At 52.8% G+C, this 21,975-nt stretch overlaps 8 protein-coding genes across 8 annotated transcripts; 4 read left to right on the forward strand and 4 right to left on the reverse strand.

Moving 5' to 3' along the window:
* Positions 1-645: 645 nt before the first annotated feature.
* On the forward strand, positions 646-1,625 carry AYL99_10235 (hypothetical protein; the record flags this gene model as incomplete). The annotated part of the gene is made up of 2 exons (XM_018841741.1): positions 646-1,195; positions 1,252-1,625. The coding sequence occupies 2 exons, from the start codon at positions 646-648 to the stop codon at positions 1,623-1,625; spliced, it is 924 nt and encodes a 307-aa protein (XP_018688629.1).
* Positions 1,626-2,200: 575 nt separating this feature from the next.
* On the forward strand, positions 2,201-3,778 carry AYL99_10236 (hypothetical protein; the record flags this gene model as incomplete). The annotated part of the gene is made up of 1 exon (XM_018841742.1): positions 2,201-3,778. One exon carries the CDS (start codon positions 2,201-2,203, stop codon positions 3,776-3,778), a length of 1,578 nt encoding a protein of 525 aa, XP_018688630.1.
* Positions 3,779-4,133: 355 nt separating this feature from the next.
* AYL99_10237 (hypothetical protein) lies at positions 4,134-6,510 on the forward strand (the record flags this gene model as incomplete). Its single annotated transcript, XM_018841743.1, has 3 exons — positions 4,134-4,708; positions 4,777-5,022; positions 5,085-6,510. The coding sequence occupies 3 exons, from the start codon at positions 4,134-4,136 to the stop codon at positions 6,508-6,510; spliced, it is 2,247 nt and encodes a 748-aa protein (XP_018688631.1).
* A 1,738-nt stretch (positions 6,511-8,248) lies between these two features.
* AYL99_10238 (hypothetical protein) lies at positions 8,249-11,453 on the reverse strand (the record flags this gene model as incomplete). Its single annotated transcript, XM_018841744.1, has 4 exons — positions 8,249-9,646; positions 9,707-10,028; positions 10,115-10,506; positions 10,821-11,453. 4 exons carry the CDS (start codon positions 11,451-11,453, stop codon positions 8,249-8,251), a joined length of 2,745 nt encoding a protein of 914 aa, XP_018688632.1.
* Positions 11,454-13,218: 1,765 nt separating this feature from the next.
* On the reverse strand, positions 13,219-15,574 carry AYL99_10239 (hypothetical protein; the record flags this gene model as incomplete). The annotated part of the gene is made up of 8 exons (XM_018841745.1): positions 13,219-13,310; positions 13,356-13,431; positions 13,498-13,704; positions 13,765-14,050; positions 14,113-14,571; positions 14,625-15,342; positions 15,394-15,512; positions 15,570-15,574. The coding sequence occupies 8 exons, from the start codon at positions 15,572-15,574 to the stop codon at positions 13,219-13,221; spliced, it is 1,962 nt and encodes a 653-aa protein (XP_018688633.1).
* Positions 15,575-16,129: 555 nt separating this feature from the next.
* Positions 16,130-16,663, reverse strand: AYL99_10240 (hypothetical protein; the record flags this gene model as incomplete). Its single annotated transcript, XM_018841746.1, has 1 exon — positions 16,130-16,663. The coding sequence occupies one exon, from the start codon at positions 16,661-16,663 to the stop codon at positions 16,130-16,132; it is 534 nt and encodes a 177-aa protein (XP_018688634.1).
* Positions 16,664-17,758: 1,095 nt separating this feature from the next.
* Positions 17,759-18,838, reverse strand: AYL99_10241 (hypothetical protein; the record flags this gene model as incomplete). Its single annotated transcript, XM_018841747.1, has 1 exon — positions 17,759-18,838. One exon carries the CDS (start codon positions 18,836-18,838, stop codon positions 17,759-17,761), a length of 1,080 nt encoding a protein of 359 aa, XP_018688635.1.
* A 525-nt stretch (positions 18,839-19,363) lies between these two features.
* On the forward strand, positions 19,364-21,014 carry AYL99_10242 (hypothetical protein; the record flags this gene model as incomplete). The annotated part of the gene is made up of 3 exons (XM_018841748.1): positions 19,364-19,418; positions 19,477-19,607; positions 19,656-21,014. The coding sequence occupies 3 exons, from the start codon at positions 19,364-19,366 to the stop codon at positions 21,012-21,014; spliced, it is 1,545 nt and encodes a 514-aa protein (XP_018688636.1).
* Between the last annotated feature and the right edge of the window lie 961 nt (positions 21,015-21,975).

Consider the following 21,975-nt stretch of genomic DNA (forward strand, 5'->3'; position numbering starts at 1 on the left):
AATCGCTCAAAGCCCCATTCTAGACCGAGTCTTTCCGTTTTCGCTTCGACAAAGTGAACCTGGTAGAGATGTCATTTGCACACAACTTGACCTTTAGCTAAAAGAGTGAGCTGGCATAGACGATTCGAGTTGAAAGCCAATGGCTCCTGTCATCAGTTCGGTGGTGTCCTTGAGAAACTTGCATCCACGTGATCCACTGGCAGTTTAGTTTCTCCTCCTTCCTTGATCTCAAACCCTGCAGCATTTTATCAAGGTTGGTGTGGCGTCGCATCACCTGGACGCATGTCGAGATTCAGGCATGGCGCAGTGTCTTCCATGTGCAGGAGTTGTCGTGATAAGACAACCGCCACCACTTCTGCCACTCGATGGCTTGACGCAACAAAGTTCATTCGTTCAAGTCACGACAGTGAGCGACATCAAGATCGAGGCTAATGACAGTACCAATGGGTGCAGTTCCTGAACCTAGCCGGCTACTGCGGCTTGTTATACCCGAGGCAAACTACCCAACGTGTCCCAACTCCGAGCCCGAGATTCCAGATGCGGGGGAACAGGCACAAGAGCAGTTCCACAAGTTTTCAGTCAAGAGACTTTCCTCCCCGGGAAAGTGGTTGGTATCGTGATATCAGATTTATCCAATATCTGAAAATGGCGAACGAAGCTTTCACGGTGTCGCGCGACAAATTGACGGGACCCAAAGGCGTGACCGCCTTAGTAACGGGCGGCTCGTCAGGCATTGGCCTGCAAACAGTCATCATCCTCCACGAGCTCGGCAATAATGTGATCGTGGTGGACAGAGCCCGACCTCATCCAGCGGCGCCACCGTCGTTGATCTCGTCGCCTCGCTTTCTGTATCAACAATGTGATATCACCTCATGGAAACAGCAGCGAGCCGCCTTTGAGGCGGGATACCAGAAGTTTGGGTCCATTGATTGCGTCTTTGTCAACGCGGGCATTGCAGAATACAAGGACCAATTCTTCAAGGACGAATTGGATGCGGATGGGCTGCTCAAGGAGCCGGATAGGAGAGTTATCGACATTGACATGCACGCGGCCAATGACACGGCGAAACTGGCCATTCACTATATGAGGAAGAAGGGGTCCGGCCAGAACAGAGGAGGGAGCATCGTCATGACGGCGAGTCTTGCGGGTTATCTGGCCAGTGCTGGGGCACCGTTGTACAGTGCCGCAAAGCACGGTCAGTCTTTGGGCGTGGGGGCTTTGCTCTGTGGCCGTCGCTGACATTCTGGACAGGTATTGTGGGCCTGATGAGGGCGCTGAAAAACGACACAGCAACACTGGGGATCGCCGTCTCTGTGGTGGCGCCCGGCATCACCTTGACCGATATCATCTCGGGCCGCAAACCCGAGGAGTCTCTGGCCAACTGGGCTCAAAGAATGAGAGGGGTGGGCGTTCCCATCAACGATCCACAAGAGGTGGCATGCTGCGTGGTGTACCTGATGAGCCAGGGCATGGAGGCCAACGGCAAAGGGCTACTGGTTCAAGCCGGACGGGTGGCAGACTTGGAGAAGGGAATAGCGACAACGAGGAAGATGTGGATGGGCGAGGAGATGCTGAACCTGTTCCGAGGGGGGCGGAATGCACCGTTGTTTCCCAACAAGCTGTAGGTGACGAGGTACCGAGTACTCCGTACTCACCGAGGATACTCGGTATAGAAGCATCAAGGTCAGCTACTGTAGCTCTAGGGACAGCTACAGGGTGCCGAGCACAGTACGAGGTACCTACAGCAGGTATATGTATATGGTACGAGGTATTATTCCTATCATATTCATAGCCAGCCTTGTTATTCCTATAATATCCATAGCCAAGGCTGGAATCTAACGGACGTCACAAGCCCCCCTTTGTTTCTTGTTTCACGAGCAGTGATCGACGATGCAACGGGCTGTTCCTGGCGCCACACATCCACCACCACTGCCACTACTAACGCCATCTCCAAGCCATCAAATTTCGCTTCCCTCACACGACGCAGTACTTTTCCACTCTGCCAGCCCCGTCCTTTGCCCGGCTTTTGATCCTGATCCCAAGTTTGAATCGCAGATCATGGGGTTGACCATTACTCCGTACTCGGGGACTTTGTTCATCATCTCCACGTCTTCTGTCCAGAGCATGCATGTGCCTTGATGCATTCAATATAGCTGCTGTGTAATTGTTTGTTTGTTGCGACTCTTGCTCCTCAATCTTCATGTCTGTAACTGTGAAACGCCTCAATGCCGATACAGCCTTTCTCCTCGTCTTCTCTCCCAAGGCACATCCTCTTCCTCCAGATCTCTCCTCCGCAGGCGGCGCCGTTTCGGTGCTGATCGATCCATGGATCAACAGTGCCTCCACCAAGACTGACCACAAGCACCTTGCATATTTTGAGGAACCCGACCTGCTGATCGTGTCGCAAACCAAGCCGGACCACCGCCACAAGGAGACTCTTCTCCGTCTGCCTCTGGAAGGGAAAACCATCATCGCGGCGGAACCGGGTGCCGCAAAGGCCATCAAGAGCTGGAATCACTTTGATCCCTCACGAGTTCAGGCACTCCTCAAATATGACCCCAAGGTCAAGTTCGGGCGCACCCTACGACTCCCGGTCGCTCCTCTGTCGCCACAGGGCTTTCCAGGAGAGCTGAACATCGCCTTCATTCCTGCGAAGCGCTACAAGACAGGTCTGCACCATGCCATTGGCATCACATACCAGCCACCGACTCACACGAGAAGCATTGCACCGATCGCCACGGTCGATCTCCCAAAGACCACGAGATACTTCCATATGCCCCTCAGTCCAATGACCATGCCTCCATCGAGTCCTCCCGCACCCGTGACTCCTCTGATCGACCGACCCGTGTCTTTCGACCTGCCAGCTCAGAGCCCCAACGTGACAAACTTCAAAGGACATAGACCACGACTGTCTCGCTCCTCCAACACTGCTTCGTCGGAGTTTCTTCCGGCGGCTGACCAACCTACCATTCGCCCACAGGCAGAGCCCGAAGCTGAACGGGGAGGGATCGTGCAAAAAGTCTTGACCATCCCGGACCAATCTGCCCTCTTGGACACTACTTTTCGTTTTGAACTGGACCCTGCACCCTTTGCGTTTGTCAAAAGTCTCCCCACGCCACCAGCTTCTCCCGTGCCAACGGCGGTGTCATCTCCCAATCCTTCCGCCACGTCTCGTACGAGCACCCTCTACCATCACCGCCACAGGTCTTCCGTGACGTCGCATCAGAAGTCTTTATCCAGCATCTCCTCCGTGCCAAACCTCGCGCCCATCACTCCCGCCCGTCCCAAGGCCGTCTCGGTCATCTACTCGCCTCACGGCGTCCCGCTGTCCGACCTGCAGCCCTACATCCAAACTCATCTCGTGCGACTAACAGGGGCTCTTCCGTTGACCTTACTGCTGCACTCTTTCGACTCCGTGCGAAGCCCCTGGTATTTGGGCGGCACCGTCATGGCCGGGATGTATGGCGGAGCAGAACTCGCTCGTGCATTAATGGCCAGATGCTGGATCAGTGTGCACGATGAACCCAAAGCTCATCGTGGGACCAGCGTGAAGAAACTCCCGGCGAAGCGTGTCTCTGTGGACGATGTGAGGAGACATGTATGGGAAGGAGAGGACGGTGAATGGCTCAAGAAACGAGGATGGACCTGCGATGTCCGGCAGCTGCATCCTGGGAGGGAGGTGTTCATTGGGCCGAGCAGAGATCTATGCTCAGGCATGGAGGGAAAGCGGGAGAGCCGGTTGTTGCGGTTTGGTGGCGCTGGGGAGGAGATGAGATGACAGATCCCAGCAGTCATGACAGGAACACTCTGATCTTTTCAACATGTACAAACAGCTGTATATATGGTTTTGATGAGAAACGATCGACTATGGCATCCATGATCCCCCACCAGATTCTCCCCCCAGCAGTCCTAGTTGCTTCGCATCCCGATTGGCTGGTTGTGGGCGGAGGCTCTGCCCCATTTCAAAGACGTCACTCGTGGATCCGTGTCGCTATGCCACTCAACGCGCTCTTTGTCTTTTTCCCTATATCCTGATGAGGGTCTGTCTGCCAGAAAGCCCTTCACTCTTCAAGTCAGCCATCTCATCGACAGACCGTCACCAGCCCCCCCCCCCTTCCCAGTAGCCTGACAACATGGCCGAGGTCTTGTCCCCGTCGCGGACGGCTGCCCTCTTCGACATTCTGACCCATTACGACACCTACGCCCAGATCCGTGAGTTTCGAAGACCCGGCAGCCTGGCAAACTATGGACCCCCGTTTACCGCCCGGCAAGACACACCGTCCAGCTCACCCGCCCTGCAGGCTCTGGTCTCCAAGTTCCTGCTCAACCTGCCCGGCTTGAACAACCTGCCAGACAAATGGTGGACCGTGCAGTGTCAAGAAATCATCGAGAGTCTGGAGCGGGCCAACCTCAGCGAGAGCTATGACAAAGGCGTCATCGGCAGCCGCAAGACCCTCGCGACGGCCATATCAGCCCTGATCGAGTACCCGGTCAGAGGCACCTTCGCCGGCTTCCCCGAGATCAAGGACCGCGATTCGAGCTACGACGTCACCAAGGCCGACGATCTGCGACGTGCCTTTCGAGACTTCCTCAACGATTGCGTCTACGGCAATGTCCTCGACGAGATGGTCCAGAAGACTGCCGAGACGGACAATCTGGACGACCACCCTCAGCTAACAAAGGCCGTGCACGAGTTTGTGCTTGTCAAGTGAGCTTATCTTTTTGGAGGGTGTTTGTGGCCCTTGCCACACAAACATACTGACCGAATCGGCCCAGCATTGCGTCCTTGATGCATTACACTCTGATTCTGTCGCCCAAAGGCCAGTACCTGCTGAAGCTGGTCGACAATGCCAATAAACTGGTACCCTACATGGTTCTCAGGCAAACACTGAAGATTGGAAATGTTGCGACCATGATCAACGCCATGGTCAAGGTTGGCCTGGCCAAAATGAGCGTGACCAGTGTGACCAACTGGATAGGCCTGACGCAGTCTTCCGACGAGGGCACGAATTTGATGCAAACGTACGCCGACGACTTTCCATCCTTTCCACATTGATTGATATTCTTGGCTCACCGACCCGCAGAATCATCTCTACAGTCCTTAACTGGGATATCCGGGATCTCGAGTCGAGGGCGGCGAAACTCGAGCGAGAACGCGCGAAGCCGGGCAAAGAACAGCTGCACGCCTTGAAGGACTACCCGCACAAGTCGCAAGACGAGCAGGATCGCATCCGAAAGGAAAGTCAAACGCAGTCCATTTCGATCGTCATGGCCATCTTGAAGGACGCGAAATCCCCTTCGGCCGAGCTGACCGAGTTCCATCACAAGCAAGCCTTGGAATACCTCTCGATCCATCTGTCCATCCGTGACCGCAAACAGCTGATCCAGTGCCTCTGCAAATCCTCCCCAGACCACCTCACCATGTCTGTCCGAGAGGTAGTCGACGCCTACGAGCCCGTCATTCGGCGGATGCACAAGGCCATCGACCTGTCCTCCACGCTGTCTGACTTCGAAAGCTTCCTCAAAGACTTGATCAAGCTGGCGAGGATCCACACGGACAAATCCAACAAGGCCATTGTGCCGACCGTGGGAGACTTCGTGCAGCTCCTCCGCAAGCATCAGCGGTCATGTCACATCTTCATGCACCAGTGTGCCAAGAATGACAAGGAATTGACGGGCTGGTACCTCGAATGGGCAAAGAATGCAGCCTCACAGTTCAGACACGAGCCTGGCGGTGACGGGTCTGACGTATTCAAGCACGGCAAAGGCGGAGCGGGCAATTTGACGTCGCCCCTGCACGACCTCTTTTCCTCCCTCCCTCAAGAAACCCAATCCCGCATTCTGCCCGTCCTCGACGCTCACACTGAATATTTAGACAGGATGCACGAACAATCCATGGCCCGCCTGACCAACGTGTTGAGGTCGCCGCCGTCCAAAAACCCTGCCATTGCGAAGATCTTCTCCTCCAACCATTCGAACCATTCGAATCACTCCAGTCGACCTCCTTCTAGGACATCGAGCCCGGCTCCGCCCCTCGACCACGGCGAGAGCCAAGGAACGCCCTCCTCAACGCCGACATCCGCATCGTTCCCCACAACGGTTTCAGAAAGCGACACGTCTCGCGAGATCAAAGAAAACCCCACGCCAGAGGTCTCTTCGAATCCCGGCCCCGGTTCGTTCCTCGCGCGCTGGCAAGCACTCCTCGACGCCACCCCGATCACCCCGCTGAGCCAGCATGGAAGTCTGAAAGCCGCGAGCTCGCCGGAGGTGATACAGGCGAGTGCGACGGACGTGGATGGTTCGAGGCTTGTCGAGTTTAGGAACAAGGAAGCGCGCGGGGAGAAGATCCGCGTGGAGGACCAGCACCCCTCATTGGGGGACAATGTAAAGGAAGATGAAGTGGGGATCGGATACGAGGCGAGGAAGAGGCAGAAGGAGTTGAAGATAGTCATTGACGCGATGGGAGGCGGGTTTCGGGAATTGCTGGCGCGGACGGGGTGTTATTGGTGAACAGCTCGGCAGCGGGAGAAGAAGAACAGACACCTTTTCCCACCAAGACAGCTTGGCCGAGAAGCCTTCCCTTCCCTCCAAGGACTACTGGCGAGCTCTGTCCACCTGTCCATCAAACAAACTCTCAGAGCTCGACTCTGGTCCCGGGGCACCACACTATCCCACGCTGGCTGCCAGTATAAAAGGAGACACGATCAGCCGACTCGACCAGATCAGCTGGTGGGACATACTTCCTTCCGTCTGCGCGCCCCGTCTATCCGTCCATGCAGAGTCAAACTCGGCGCAGGGGGGATATAGATGTCCCCTCGCGCGATCCGAGCCAAGAAAACCAGAGAGGCGGGCGTATTCCTCTCTGGTGGAGCAAGGGAGCGAAAGGGGAGCGAGCAGGGCGAGAAGCGGGTTGCAATCTCACTGTTGAATGAAGTCCCTATTTGATCGATACACATTGGTCCCTAGGTGTGAGCGACCCTGGGCGCGTCAGCCATGTATGTCTGTCTGCGTTGGGTCGTTCGCAGGCATATTCATTTCCTATCGCGAGCCGGGGGCCTGGAAGATGGTGAATCTATGTATGTCTGGATACATAGGGTGGTGAAGCCACAGGAGAAACTCGCTCTGGAGGAGGAGGAGAAGGCCTTCGAGGGCTCGCAGCGGCTCTGTCTGCCGTGCAAATCGATCGTTCGTCAAATTTATCTATAGAGTAAGTATACATAAATCCCTCTCTCCCTTTTTTTCCAAATTGTTTAATTAACAACACTTATAATTCAGTTATGCTAATTTTTATGATTTTGCCGTACAGGGCGAAAGACTAATCGAACCATGAGAGATAGACAAGACAGCACACTCGGTGGTTCAAGTGTCTCCCCCTACCCCTGGAAGAGAGCGCAAAAGTGCCGGCTGCCGGATCCTGGTGCGCGGCGCTGTGTCAAAGTTGAGGGGACTGACTCTGACTTTCAACGTAGAACTTGGACGACATCGCACTATCCTGCTTTTGGGTGGTGATGATATTGCTTGCTCCCATATTGAAAGGCATGGATCGTAAAGGGTAGACCGGGGTGAGTGCCTTGCTTCCGAGGAAAGAAAGGAAGAAATTTGACACGAACAGTCGTTTGGCTTTGAAAAGCACCGGACCAAACCAAACTAAAAGTCTGGTTCTCTCATACATGCCTTTTTCTGCTAGCTCCTCGAGAAACCCTACGTGTGGAACATTCCCTCCGACCACAGCCTACCAATCTTTGTTTGTCTTGTGATTGTTCTCTTTTTTTGTCTTTTCAATGACCGTAGATGTCACAAATCTTGAACATAAAAAATGCCATCATTTTTGCTTATTGCCTGGGGAAACAGCTCATGACCGCAATGCCAATCAATCCTGATGAAATGAGAATCATATAATTCCTCCAAACATGCCAATGCAAACGCCAATGCAAACACCAATGCTGCTGATGCCGTGACCAGACTATCATCGTGCGGAGTACCCAACCTGACCCAAGGATCGTACCATAAAAGACTCCGTAAAGTGGTCATTTCATCCAATGTGTGTTTGAAAATAGTGAAAAGGAGCAGGGGAAATAGCGTTTTCCTGGAAAAGAAGTGGCGATCTCTCGTCCGGCAAAAATGCAATCGGGTATCAATCGTCAGGAGCCCAACACCTGCAGAACATGAACCTAACATTCCAAAAACTGTTCGTCTCTCTTCGTAACTTTGAAATCTCGATGGGATGCGGTATATCGTCGGCGTTGCCCTATCGACCTCGCAGTTGCATCATTCGTAACCTTCTCTCGTCATCCTGGATGGAACTAACGTTTCTGTGAGAAGCTGAAGTCCTTAGCACACCGTTCACAGGTGAATCCGGCGAGTTTGCTGTCCCTGTTATAGTACCCGGTAGCCTTGGAGAAAGTCGGAGGTGAGCGGTGGGGGGTTCTGTCAACGGCGGCGGACTGGGATCGGTAACGGCAGCACCGTAGGTTGGAAGAGATGCCGACTGATGAAAGTGGGATCTTGGTGCTGGGGTCTTCACCGCTGTCGTGTACGACGGAACGCGAGCCAGATCTTCCATGTGATCATACTGAGGGAACGGTGTCCTCATGCCAGACTGCTGTCCGTCTTCTTCCTCAGAGGTTCGGCGTGACATCACGAGGCTGCCTGGTTGACTGGGTGTATGGGAAGGACCGCCCGGAGATGCACCTTGATCATTAGGACTAATTCGGGGATGTGGGCTCGCATTCGAAGCATCATGTGGTGCGAAATAATCTTCAGGCATTGTCGTTGACGATGAGTTCCTCCTGGACCGTCCATTCACTGGCAGCGATAAATTACTCGCATCACTGGTTTCGTTACTCCGCAGATCCTGGATGCAAGAGTCGTCCACTCGGAGGTCCTGAAGTCTGCTCTGAAGAGCTATAGGTGACACGTAGTTTCCATTCGCCATGGCGGCAAGACTTGCGAGGTTTTCATTGGATGCGTGGCGGCTGTGGAGGTAGGGCGTCCCTGGAGTCGAAAGGGCAGTCCCGGGCGTTCGATAGCCATCAACGTCAGAATATAAGGCGTCTAGAGTGTGCTTCCCGTACACTGGCGGCGCTGCATTAGCCAAATCGTTGGCGATCGCTGCCCTTCCAGCTTGAGGCGACTGGTCGACCAAATCGTTATTTTCGTTGATAGGCAGACTGGGAGATATGTAGAACGAGACTGGAAGGTTGGCTCGGAGTTCGGAAATATGGCCGTCAGGGTTGTGTAACTGAACATTGAATTTCACTTTGTGTCGGACTTTGATGCCCTTGACGTTACAATCCTGTAAGCAATGGTTCAGTGACTTGGGCAACTCGAGATATCGAGAAAATTGATAGCCTTCGGCGACCTCGTCAATAATTTGCTCGTCCTTGTCTGGGTCGACCTTGTAAAGATCCGATGCAATGACTCTGTCCATTTTGGTCAGCCCGTTGTTCAAAGCAGATATGCCCCACTCTGGATCAACGGCAAATTCTTGCTCTTCCTTAACCTGGGTAGAGACATTGCCAATGACCAGACCCTTCAAGAGAGATATCAATTTGAAGTCAACCTGCACGAATGACCCAAAAGCGACCGCCTTGTTAGGGATACTGATGGAGTATTCTATTTTATTTGGCCATATGTTTTCGACAGACTAGCAACAGGTCAGCCCAAAAACAAAAGATAAGAGGAGTAAAGAGTGGAAGGTCCGTACCATCGCGTGAGAAAGTTCCAATGCGTTCGAATCCAGGGTGCGGACGATGCGCAATGGTTTACGGACGACGATGTCTCTCCCTCTCTTGCGACTGATCTCGGCCTTGAGGCGGTAGATGATCCACGCATCTTTCAGGCCTTCCACGCTTTCGGGCAGAGAGCCTTCCAGGATGCATCGGAATGGCCACTCATAGTTGTCAGGTTGTAACACTTCGGTCTTGCCTTTCCCAGGATCTCGGAATGTCCAACTCTTCTCAAAAAAGGTCTTCTCCTTGTAAGTGGTACGCCGGCCTGACATGGAGGATGTGGAAGTGGTCTGCCATCTGAACACATCAGGTTTAGTTGGTAAAGTGATCACGCGAGCGAGAGGCGGTGCCGGGATTTCCGTGGGGGGCACCTTTTGACTTACGACATATGCAGGATCCCACTCAAAGTCAAGTCAACGTGATGGATGGTCAGAGGTTCTGTGAGACAGAGAACCAGAGACCCCGAGAGTTGGGCACTAGCAGCCTCGTCTTCACTGCCCCGGAAAACGATGTAGTCGTTGTCGAGGCGGATATCAAAGTACTTGACACTACTACTCGAGCCCGAGTGAGGGGTATGGGCACTCAGAAACTTGAGCGCCATGGCTTGTGATTTGGACGGTACTGCTCCGTGGAGGTGACGGTCGGCTGCGGTAGAGGCAGAGGAGGAACTCGAAGGACGCTGCTGGTTCAAGGAAGGGCGCAATACTGGCTCATGGTGGCCGGAGGAGCATTCGGGAGAATGCTTGCGGTTTAGGCGAAGGAGCGGCCTAATCTGCTGGGTCGGAGTAAGAACATCAGAAAGAGAGTGACGAGATAGTGAAACGAAAGGATTGAGAACGAAGCATATGACAGACAAGGAGACACGCGCAAACAGCCAGGTACACACAAATCTCTACTCATACGTAGTAGGAGTGGACATGCAGCAGAAATTTGAGGTGATGATTGCGAAGGAAAAAAGATAATGCTCAGGTTGGAGGGGATAATTGGCCGGGAGGCTGCAAAGAGTGGGTAGGGAGGTTGCGTGCTGGGCGGGAATGGCTGAGAAGATGCAGGTAGAGTGGCTAATGAAAGGGCCGTTTGGGAACTTACTGTTATCAGCCGCGGGTCCCTCTGATGAGGGTCCACTCCGGCTGTTCTCCCGCCACCAGTTGACACCAGCGTTGCTGATGATGCTGATGCAGAAGATGCCGATCTTGGCCCAGAGTCTGTGGGCTGATGAATCTTCCTAGGCACCCTTCTAGGTAAAGCTCCCGCCGCGAATGATACCGATGACGCCGATGCCGTGGCGGTGGTGGAACCCAGGCTTGGGCTCAGTAGGCCTGTGCCTGACGGGATCTCTTCGGCTTCGTCGTTGTCTTCGTGATGAGGATCGTGAAGGCTGGTCTCGTTGAGCGTGATGGCGGGTATCGAGCTCGACGACGATACCGTCGTCCAGAAGGACGATGTCGTGTTGGTCGTGTCGGATCTCCCTCGCCCGCCACGGCCGCCGTTGTTCACACTTTGGCCCTCGAGGTTTTCCTCTTCACCGTCTTCGTCGTGGTGGAGGCCGTGATTCACGACGGGGACTGGATCCTCCACTTGAGCTGTTAACGGTGTCCTACCCTTGACTTTGGCCCTGATCTTTACGGTGGCCTTCAGAGGGCCCAATGGGGCCAGTATCGGTGCTGGCAGTTCTCGTAGTATGGCTTTCGTCCCCGCCGATCGTTGGTTCCCCAGCGTCATATTTCACCTCTTTATCTCGCAATTTCCTGGCGTCTTCTCAGTGTCTTTGTCGGCATTTGGCGCCTTGTTCAAAACTGTTCCACTGAAATCCGGCCAATCTGCTTCGAGGCTGCGCTGCTCTTTGGGCAAGTCTCGAAGGCCGCGATCTCTTCCGAAAACTCTGTCACCTGGACGGCGGGCTCGTGCGTAGTCAGAAGGAACTGTTCGGGAATCGTAGGAACAGGCGGGTACTGGCAAGATTGATAGCCAGGCAGAGATAAGCCCCGATAGCACTGATTGTCAGGCTGATAATGAAGCACAATAGCCGATCTGGGTTTCTTCTGGCGTAACCGCTCTCCGCTGCTGCCCTCTTCGTATAGTCACCAGGTCGAAGTGTTGGGGCACGTGGGAAAGAGAGTCAGGATGAGGGAAGACGCCCGATGGCACAAGATCGAAGCATTTCACACTGAGAACGAAATTATAGTGGCCTCGCGTTCCTGCTTGGGTAATGTCTGCGAATACGTGTCGTGTCCTGCGATACGCGCAGCTAACAACTCACACGAGCAGCTGGCCCTTGAATCTTTAAACGGAGTACCTGCCCCTTATCACTATTCGTTGCGTACTTCTCCAATAAGCCCCTCAAAAAAAGTGATCGTGCTGTCAGGGATCGTCAGGGCTGAGAGGTCATGGACCTTGGCTCCTCAACCTGATCCCAATCACGGAAACATGGCTATCTTACAAAGCCGCCCGCTCTCCCTGTCACTGGACGCACAGTCAGAAACAAATCATGGAGTATGCACCTCCGAAAGCGAGGCCCCCGAACTCCTGAACATTATTACCAGCCCCTTTCGCTCGTTTATTTTCTGCCTGGGAGTGATTTTTCCGTTGCGAGTCGTACTGCTGCTCCCGCCATTGGCCTCGTCATTACCAAAGGGAAACAGTACCCTGCATAAGATGCAGATGTGCATGCCCCCTTCATCCTACCCTGTTCACTTTCTTGTGGCACTTATGACTGCTCTGGGAAAGTTTACTCGGAGCGATGGTACCTTGGGAGGAGTTATGCTCTTCTCGGTCCCACCCTTTTTTGGAAGCCCGAAACTCCAGCACTGATTTGTGCAGAATTTCGAACGTTGCCTGGAGTTGTAAGTGGTGCGATGGCACCATCTCGGAATCACGATGCCGCTCAAGACTCTTTGGAGAACAGACTAGAAAGGAATTCATGGAATCGGCCCAACGGAATTGAGAAATGTCTCCCCTATTGACCGGCTCATCGGCACCCCCCGTGCTAAGCGTCTGCTTGGGAAATGCTTGCTGTCACCGATGAGATTATTCAAGTCGTCATGTGGTTTGTCGTGCTTTCAGTAGCTTTTGCCCCAATGCTGGAAAGAGTACAGTACTGCACCTCAGGACGTTGTCGACTTGTATATCGGCAGACCCACTACGGATGTATTGCCGTGAAGTCTTCAGTTGTCCATCACGCCGTCTTCACGCCGCAGCTCGCAAATATCAGGCCTTCCAGCAAACCCGGAAAGCGAAGGTGCACTCGCTTAGAGTAGACAAAGAGTCATATACCTCATCGCTTTCTATCGTTATGCCTCATGCACTGATAGCTACAAACTTCCTACTGAAATCCTGAATGGCTGCTATCCGAAGGGGCTTCTGCCATTCTTGCTGATCGTAGTCGAATTTGACGATAAATCCAGCTATGACTTTCTCCGCAATGGCGAGACTTCAACGATGTCGCGATGTGGCACATGCACTCAGGGCCTTGGCTTTTCCGATATATCTATTTGACTGCCGTTTGGGGCTTCTCGAGGTCGATTCCAAGTGCGAAGGTGTCCTTGAAATAAAGTGAGCATTCAACCGTGAATCCTCGCTCTTTTACAGAATTTGTAAGAAAACAGACGGCAAATGCACACGTACCTTCATGACAGGTTGTGATGATACAGTCCTGCTCGAATGCCAGACCACTCAGCGGATGGTCGTCTATTTTCTTGGACTATCAAATGCGTGTGAGTGTCCGCGCATCGGAAAGTCCTGTCTGGCCACGTCGTTGAGAACATACCATTACAGGGGGAAGTTGAGCTGTCCTTGCTCTGGGTTCAACAGCATGATTGAGAAATTCGGACTCGTCGACAGTGTCGGTTTGGACGAAACTTCCGGTCCGGTTCGAATCGGATCTGATTCGGTTGACGATGCTCGTGCTCTCTGTCCGTTGCCGGAGCAGCGAGGGTGATTGGGCTGAGATGCTGCCTCTAGTCCGAGCTGTTACCTGGTGTTTCCTGTGTAAGCGGCTATTAAATCGAATATGCGGCCATATGAATCAGCTTACCCCTTTCGGGCGATGAAGCATGCCAACACTGAAGTCCCAAAGCAGGAGCTTGCAGTCATCGCCTACGCTGCCAAAACGATATGTCCTCTCATCGCAGCGCCACGGATCAAAAGCAACAGCCGTTACCCATGAATCATGTCCGGGACATCGAGCGATAATCTGGCGTTCAGGCAGCGACCAGATAGTGACAAGGTCGTCTTGGCCGCCGGTGAGCACGTATTTGCCGTCAGGCGACCAGCATACGCATGTGAATCCGCCGTAATAGGAAGAATATATATCGGTCAGCCTGCACAACATCAGCCTGGAAAATCCTGGAGGAAACGCCGAGAGTGATGATTCGCTGCGTACCGTTCTTGGGGATAATCTATAATTCGGAGATAGCCATCGTCACCGACTACAGCGAGATGTTTATTGTCCGGCGAAAAAGCAAAGTCGGTGATATTCTGATTGGAAATCCGCCAGCAAGCTACCGGGTTAGCCTTTTGATTCGATGAGTTCACGCTCTTGCTGATGACCAATGTGGATTGGTCGTCATCTTCGATACTGATCGCCTCATCCACCAGCTCTTCCGAGACGAACGGTGCATCTTCCTTTTCTTTGTCGTACACGACGAGGGTTCCGTCCATATGAGCCGCCAGAAACAGGTTCTCTGATCCAGGTATCCACCTTATCGTAGAAACTGCCGAATTATTGATCATCCCATTCTTGTTGATGCGGGCATACTTCTGCGATATGGGCTCGTACCAGATGATATCGCTGGCAGATGAGCCCATTACAACATCCATGTGCGTCGAGTGTTTGGTCATGCTATTGACATCATGGCACAGCATGTGAGCCTATGGGGATTGATTAGTTCATACCGACATTGGTGATGTGAGAACAAGGAGCCGTGAAAGCACAATATTGTCTCGCGAAGACAAGAGTCACTTGCCTTGGTAAAGAGAATTTTAGTCATTGGGTCCTGTTTGGACCCTGAAGAAAGATCCAGCCACTGAAAAGCCCGGTTGATGTTGATAAAGGCAAAAGTACCTCGCTGATCTCGTTCCTGAAGCTTCTTTGCGAGGGACTCGTGGGGGATGACACGAGACACGAAAGATGAATTGCTTTTGATGATGTTGTTCTTCGGTTTCCGTCGCTTTAGACCATCTCTGTTGATGACTGGAGATAGAGCGGCGTTGCCTTCGCCAAATGCTCTCACAGTGCTCGACTTGTTGCTTCCATTTTGTGATGTTGCAAGGTTGCTGCTGTCGCTGCCAGTCTCTATAGATATCCTTGGCTCTTTCTCTAGCTCCTTGATATCCTTCAACTCCTTCACTTCCTTCAGCTCTTTGGACTCCTTTGTCTCCTTCGAGTTGTTTAATCCCAAAGTTCTCCAACGCAGGAGACTGCTTGTTGCGGTGGTGGTCCTGTAGAGGTCTGGAGTGATCTGTTTTGGGCTAAGTGATACAAGAGACAGTTTAACACCACTTGTTGGCGGAGTAACACTGGTCGCGAGAGGATTTGGGTTGACCACCGGGGCCTCAGAGGGATGAGGTGGTGGGGTTGCGAGTTGTAGATCGTCCCGTAAAACATATGTGCCTGCCCGTTCTCAGTAGGGTTTGCGGTGGTGCGGATTAGAATTGTAGCTACCTTCGCCAGCTTGGAATGTGTACTCGGGCCCTTCGCGAGTGGTCAGAGTATTCGCAGTTTCCAGAGTGGTCGCGACCAAGCCACTGTTGGTAGGGTACCGTGGTGGTGGGGGGATTGCGCTGCGCAGCAGCTATCAGTGGAAGCCAGCAGAATCCGCAACGGGGTCTCCAACATACAACATGGTCACAGGTCACGCCCGCAGGAGTTGTTATCGCCGGCGCATAAGAGTCAAGGGAAGGAACAGGACGCCTGCGTAAGGCCTCGATGCGGCAGTTGTACAATGAGAAAAGCAGAAACGCTGGGAACGGTCGAGGTGGAAGATTGAGTTTCAAGTTCGATCGTAACGTCGAATAGATTCGAAAGCAGAGGCGGCAGGTCGGGATTTGGCAAGGGGCCTCTAAACAGCCCCTACCGACTTCACCCACTAGGCTCTTCTCCGGGTGTTCCTCGAGGTTTCGGTGGGTCTCGGCCCTTCAATGCGGGGAGGGTTGCGGTCTCTGCCCACATTCAGCCAAAAAAGCTGATGGGTTGCAGTTGCAGCCGCCATAACTAGTTCATATCGGTCTGTAGAGATGTATCGAGCTCCGCCAGAGGAGTACGGGTGCCTGGACTAGGCCAGGACGAAGTGATTTTGCGCACGGCGAGCATTCCTCTGTCCACCAAGTTGTCGACGTTGTGCGACCGCCTGAACGAGGTTCCAGGGAGCAAATCATTGTCACAGCAGCAGGCGATATCATCATATATCGTCTGGCCACTTCATCGCAGCCAGCTCTTCCCTCAGCACACTGGCTAGTTCCTGGCTTACTGCCTCAAGTTCTTCCCGAATTTTCTGTGTATCTCTATCCTCCTCATCCTGGTTATCATTTTCTTCCCCTTCTTCGTCTTCTGTACGATCATCACCCCCATTGACCATCTGCCCATGCTCTTGGGATGAGTCGATACCATTCTGCAGGGCCTGTTCCTGCTTCGGACCGGGACCCGTTACAGCTAACAGCACATGGTCCGCAACAGGTGCGATCACGGAGATGGCTCCCATGTTTTGTGCCTCGAAAACGAGAACGTCCTCCGAGGCGACCGTGTAAGCTGCGGTCATGGTGGTAGATTGGGTGCGCATAGCTTTAATCGACGGTGTAGTGTCTCTGTAGGCGTATGCGAGTATTGATCCGTTCAAAGCAGAGACCATAAGAGACGAGACATTCTCACTCCAGGACAGAGCTTCCCGTAAAAGCGAAGACAGGCGATCAGAGTCCAGCAGGCAGACTTGGGTCATCTTAAGTCGTGAGAGTAGTGTTGTAGCGGCTCAAAGGCTGAGTTACGCGACTCTCGATGTTGCTGTTGAAATCCTCTAGCTGAATTTCCGCGCGCGGCTCGTCGCGCGCGAGTGTCAAGATCGCAGGGAGCCCAAGAGACTTGCTTGGCAATAATTATGCCGACGTCACCTCGCATCGTTTTTCATTCCCATCTTGCACAGCAAGCACTCTTACATTGAACCTTTCTACACGGATTCGCATTTTGACACCCACAAGTAGGCCATGACAAACGATAAATACACTTATCTCTTCATCGACGCAAGCGAGGCTTGGCTTGGCACAAAGACAAGTAACGATGGCTAGATCGCCATCACCTTTTTGATGGCACGAAATAGAAAGTCAATCCAGCGCAGCATATATATGCATTCTCCTGTTTATGGGCGTAGAAAATTCGGGCCTGCGAATGCTTCGGGGAAACTTAACAAGGCTCTTTGGAGTTGTGTCTGGAAAGGCTGGATCGACTCTACCAGTCCTTCTACACACGTCTAAAATCGGGGGTCCAAGCCGGATTCATGAGGTACAGAATATACCTCCCTGCTCTATCCTTGAACGGGTAGCCTTGAGTTCAGATGGCATTTCGAGATATTGCTTTAGTACCAATTCTCAGTATATCTCCACGTGGTGCCCCCAGGCTATTCAGAAATTCGAAGACTAGGATCCCATCCACGCTGTCATATGCGCACCCGCCATGTATGCCATTCACTCGCAGACGGCAATGCGCGACCAACTAAGGAGTTTTGCAACACAGTCGGTCAAAAGAAAATATTTCGATTTGCACGACGTGCAGTCAGTGGGAGTGGACGCTCGTTTCTTCCCGAGAAAGTTCTTCGGTTTCTCCTCGTGACTGTGTAGCAAACCTCTCCCTTCCCATACAAGGGACATTCGGCTTGTAAATCTGGCTCTAGGGCCAGGCACGGTGTACCGATAGAACAGCAGAGTGGCCAGGGTGAACTTCAGCGTCCGTCAAATCCCTATGCCACTGGACGTTATCGAATGTCGAGGCAATCCGAACAGCCGCCTTCGACTCCAGATCGGACTCGACTCTGGTTGGGTCGTTACCACTTTCCCCCTGGTTGTTGCGTTTGAGCGCTGCTCGAGGTTTGACCGACATTGTTCAACAGTTGACGACTCTTGTCAAATTCTCGAACCGTTATCTCACATCTGACTTCCCTGCAAAGTCGTTTTCTCCTTTCAGGTGGTAGTTTATCGGCAAACACAAGTCCGCTGGCTCTCTCGATTGCTTCAAGAGGAACCTCGAAATCACTCAAACTCTTGGAGTTGGGTATCTCAGCATTGGGCAGCACAAATGCACCGAGGGCCACAGATCCGTTGGGGTTCTGAGCAGCCTCTTCGGCGAAGATGACTTTGTAGAAATGAGTGGGCACGGCAACGTTTGGCGGATTACCGATTACTTCGTAAGAAACTCTCCATTTCCCATCCCGCTCGTCTTTCTTCGGCAAATATAAGGGGCCAGTCACAACTCGTACGCTGGGAAATCTCTTCGCGAGGTCGCGGCAGAATTCCTCGAAATGAGCCCAATAGTCGCGGTTGAACCCTTCTCCCACTTGTGGGCACATATTGCTCAAGACGAATGTGGAATCCATTGCCTCTTGCGACCATTTCGCGTCCGCTGCCGGAACCTGGTGTCCTCGGTCGTACCCACTCCGAAAGTAGTCGGAAAGCTTTGCTCGAAACATTGGAGGAATTGTCAGGTCCTCGTAGAAGACGCTGTTTCGTCGAGATCCATTGTTTAGCAGCAGAGACTGTGCAGTAAAATGTTCTGCTACCCAATGAGGGTTCCGTGTAAATCTATTGAAGGCAGAGAGATGGGAGGGTGTGGCCAATGTATCGGCGATCGGGCCGGGAAATCCGTAACGAAGGATACCAGAAGGGTCGACCGGCGGGAGGATGGCAGATGTAGGAGGTTTGATCGGTACAGCAACTGGCACAGGTACAGGTACAGGGACTGGGACGGGACCGGGAGGAGTTGACGGCGCAGGTAGTGTTGGTGTCTCCTTCAAAGTGGAAGTCGGTTTGGGCTCATCTTTTCGCTGGCCAGGAAACAAGAAGGCCGTCAGCGACGCGCCTGCAAACGCAGACGTCGCTGCGATAATAGCAATAGTAGTTTTGGACATGTACAGGAGTCGGTAAGGAGTGTCGACACTCTTCCTCGAGGAAACGCGTCCGTAAGCTGGACTCGAGGGAAAAAGTTGATCTGCTGTTTGGAGACTAATGTCGGTCGGCAACATGCGCAGGTTGCCGCTCGCCGGATCTGCTGACCCCTGCACGTGGCCTACCAGTAGGGGGCAGGGGATTCCAGTTAAAGATGACAAGTCGGGACCACCCCTGCAAGCTATTATTTGGGCTGTCCATGATTCGCGCCTCCCTTGGGCCCCTTAAACCAAAAGGGTGCGTAGTCTTAAGGTCCTCCAAAAGAAGTCTTGGAATGTTCGTCATCCCACCTGCTGCAACTGCGCTCGCGCCTCCCAGCCTGTAGATACCACCAACCTGACGTTTTGCTCTTCTTCTCTCAGCTTCAACTTTTCCTCAATGACTACAAGCATAGCATGAACAAAGCTGGACAAAATTAGCTGGATACATTCTATTGTACTTTGCTGTATATATGATCTTGAAGCCGAAGACGAAAAGAATCGCAGACAATGGCTGTCGACAATGATACCAAAGGATGGATCATGACATGCATCAGTGGCATTGGTAGGCAGCCTCATCTCTCCAGATCGGTTTCGATGAGGCCTAATTGTGGTCTTCATAGCATGTGTCATTGGCTCTTCAATTATATGCGTCGATATAGTGGCACGCCAGTTTCCACGCTGGCGATACTTTTCGATTTCCGAGAGTGATGGGTTTCTATCAGCGTCGCTAAGCCTCAGTTTCGGGGTCATGGTACGTATTCCTGGATGCTGTGCGATCTGGGTGTTGACTGTGAAGCAGCTGTTCTCCGCCCTATACTCGATGCTGCCACAGTCGAAGACGTATTTTATCGCCGCGGGCTATTCGCCACGGGCAGCCTCATACTTCCTGATTGGGTTGTTTTTGGCCGGTGTCATAGGCATTCAAATCTTCTCCCGTATTCTGCATCAATTCATCCCGTCACATGTCGTGGACTGCGACCACAGTCATGACGATGAGGAGGCGAAGGACCACGAGGAAATGTCAGAACATGCACAGGATGATGAACATACAAAAGGCCTCCCAATATCAAGAAATCGCCCGGGGCAGACGGAAGAGGAAGATGAAGACACTCCCTTGCTCTCACGAACCACAAGCCTCAGCCCCAAAAAGCCACAGTGCGAAAGACCTGGGGAGAATGAATCAGAGCGCCAGCCTACATATCACACCGCACAAACTCATCGAAGGTCGTCCATAATGCCTAAAACGCTGTCGAGGACCCTCTCCAAATATATGGGAAGTCGAAAGGAGAATTGTGATGAGACCGGTCCATGCATGGGATTTTCAGACCCCTGTGGCCAGGACTGCTTCAAGGCTGTACAAAGACGAGGATCTGTGCTACCAGGTCACGGCCCTTTCTTGCGCTCTCCCACGTGGCGCAGCAGTACGACCGAAGTACGTGTGGGCCCGACACTGGGAGAAGCCGACGAGAATCCTCTGCAGAATGGGTCGAGTCTCGGACGTCATATAACTGAGGACACCGATACGAGGAGCTTCAAACCAGACTTACACCGTACCAGGTCGTCGACGCATCACTTCCACCACCCCGCACACCAACACACAAGTATAGGCGGGTCTGAACGTCGGCCGTCTCAGCATTCGCACTCTTTCGGACAAGAACATCATCATCATGTACCCACGAATGCATTCATGTCAATTGGCCTACAAACTTCGTTGGCAATTGCATTGCACAAAGCACCGGAAGGCTTCATTACATATGCAACCAATCACGCAAATCCTCAGCTTGGTTTTGCCGTTTTCATGGCATTATTTATCCACAACATCACGGAAGGCTTCGCAATGTCGCTGCCTCTTTATCTCGCGCTCGGCTCCAGATTGAAAGCCATTGCGTGGTCGTCTTTCCTGGGCGGCATTTCACAGCCACTCGGAGCCGCCATTGCAGCTTTGTGGTTCAAAATAGCCAACAGAAGCAACTTAGGTGCTCCAACCGAAGGAGTATATGGTGGCATGTTCGCAGTCACGTCCGGCGTGATGACCAGCGTCGCATTATCACTGTTCTCGGAAAGCCTGCAGCTCAGCCACAACAAGAGCACCTGTATCGCCTTTGCGTTTTTGGGCATGGGTATTTTGGGCTTCAGCTTTGCGTTGACGGCCACATAGACTCTCCAGGGAACTAGGAGCTCAGTGGTCAAGATATCTTTAACCTCCTATAAAATCCATCGATGAATATGGCTTCTGCTTTCATGCCGATCCTGGAAACCATCGTGTTTCAGGAGATAGACTTCCATGTGGCCATTGTTTTTGAGCACTGCGTGTTTCTGGTTCCAGTGTGTTCGGGGGTAGAATGGTTTCTTCAGGAATCCAAGTTCTCACGAGGGCCTCACGGTAGTTTGCTATCGATCAGCCTCATCACAGCATCCAGTTTGATCCCAGTGCAGAACATGCGACGTAGACAATCCCTAGAACAGCCCAAATGCATTTGCAAATGATTTTCCGCTTGAGACAATGCCTTGGCAGTGGATGGCGTCAATGAATGCCTGTGGTAGAACTTCAGCGTGGACCAGGAGCACGTGAGAAGATAGTCTGGAGGCTACCTTTGCCTGAAGAGGCTAGTCCATCTTGCTTTGGCCCAATTCGTCTGCCTTGCGTGTGGCCGGCTGCACTTTTATCAACCCTCCCTTATCGACCCGACTTGTTATCGCTACACGGCCCTTTTGTCCACTAGATTGCAGGCTGCATGGTTCAGATCTCACTATCGACACGCCGACTTGACCTAATTTCAACATCCCACATCCATGTTGCCGTTCCTCAGAGCATGACTCACGGCCCGGGCCAATCACTCCTCGCCTTGCAGCCCCTGACGGCATCTGCCCCTCGTTGTGCCTGGAATCCTACACAGGCATCAGCCTCTTTCTGGCACGATTTGCCAAAGGTCCAGGCCGAGCTCAATACCAAATCCCAGACGGACAGTGTGAATATGCCATTTCACCAAAGCACAATGCCTGGTCCGCAACCCTCCACGGTGAGTCAATGTCTAATCCACTTGTGAGCTGGGTGTTCTAGGCAACAGGATCCTCCAGCGTTGTCCGTCAATTCCTCCGTCACATGGGACTCTCTTGGA

This window comes from Fonsecaea erecta (assembly GCF_001651985.1).
Source record: "Fonsecaea erecta strain CBS 125763 chromosome Unknown Scaff11, whole genome shotgun sequence".
NCBI classification, from domain to species: domain Eukaryota; kingdom Fungi; phylum Ascomycota; class Eurotiomycetes; order Chaetothyriales; family Herpotrichiellaceae; genus Fonsecaea; species Fonsecaea erecta.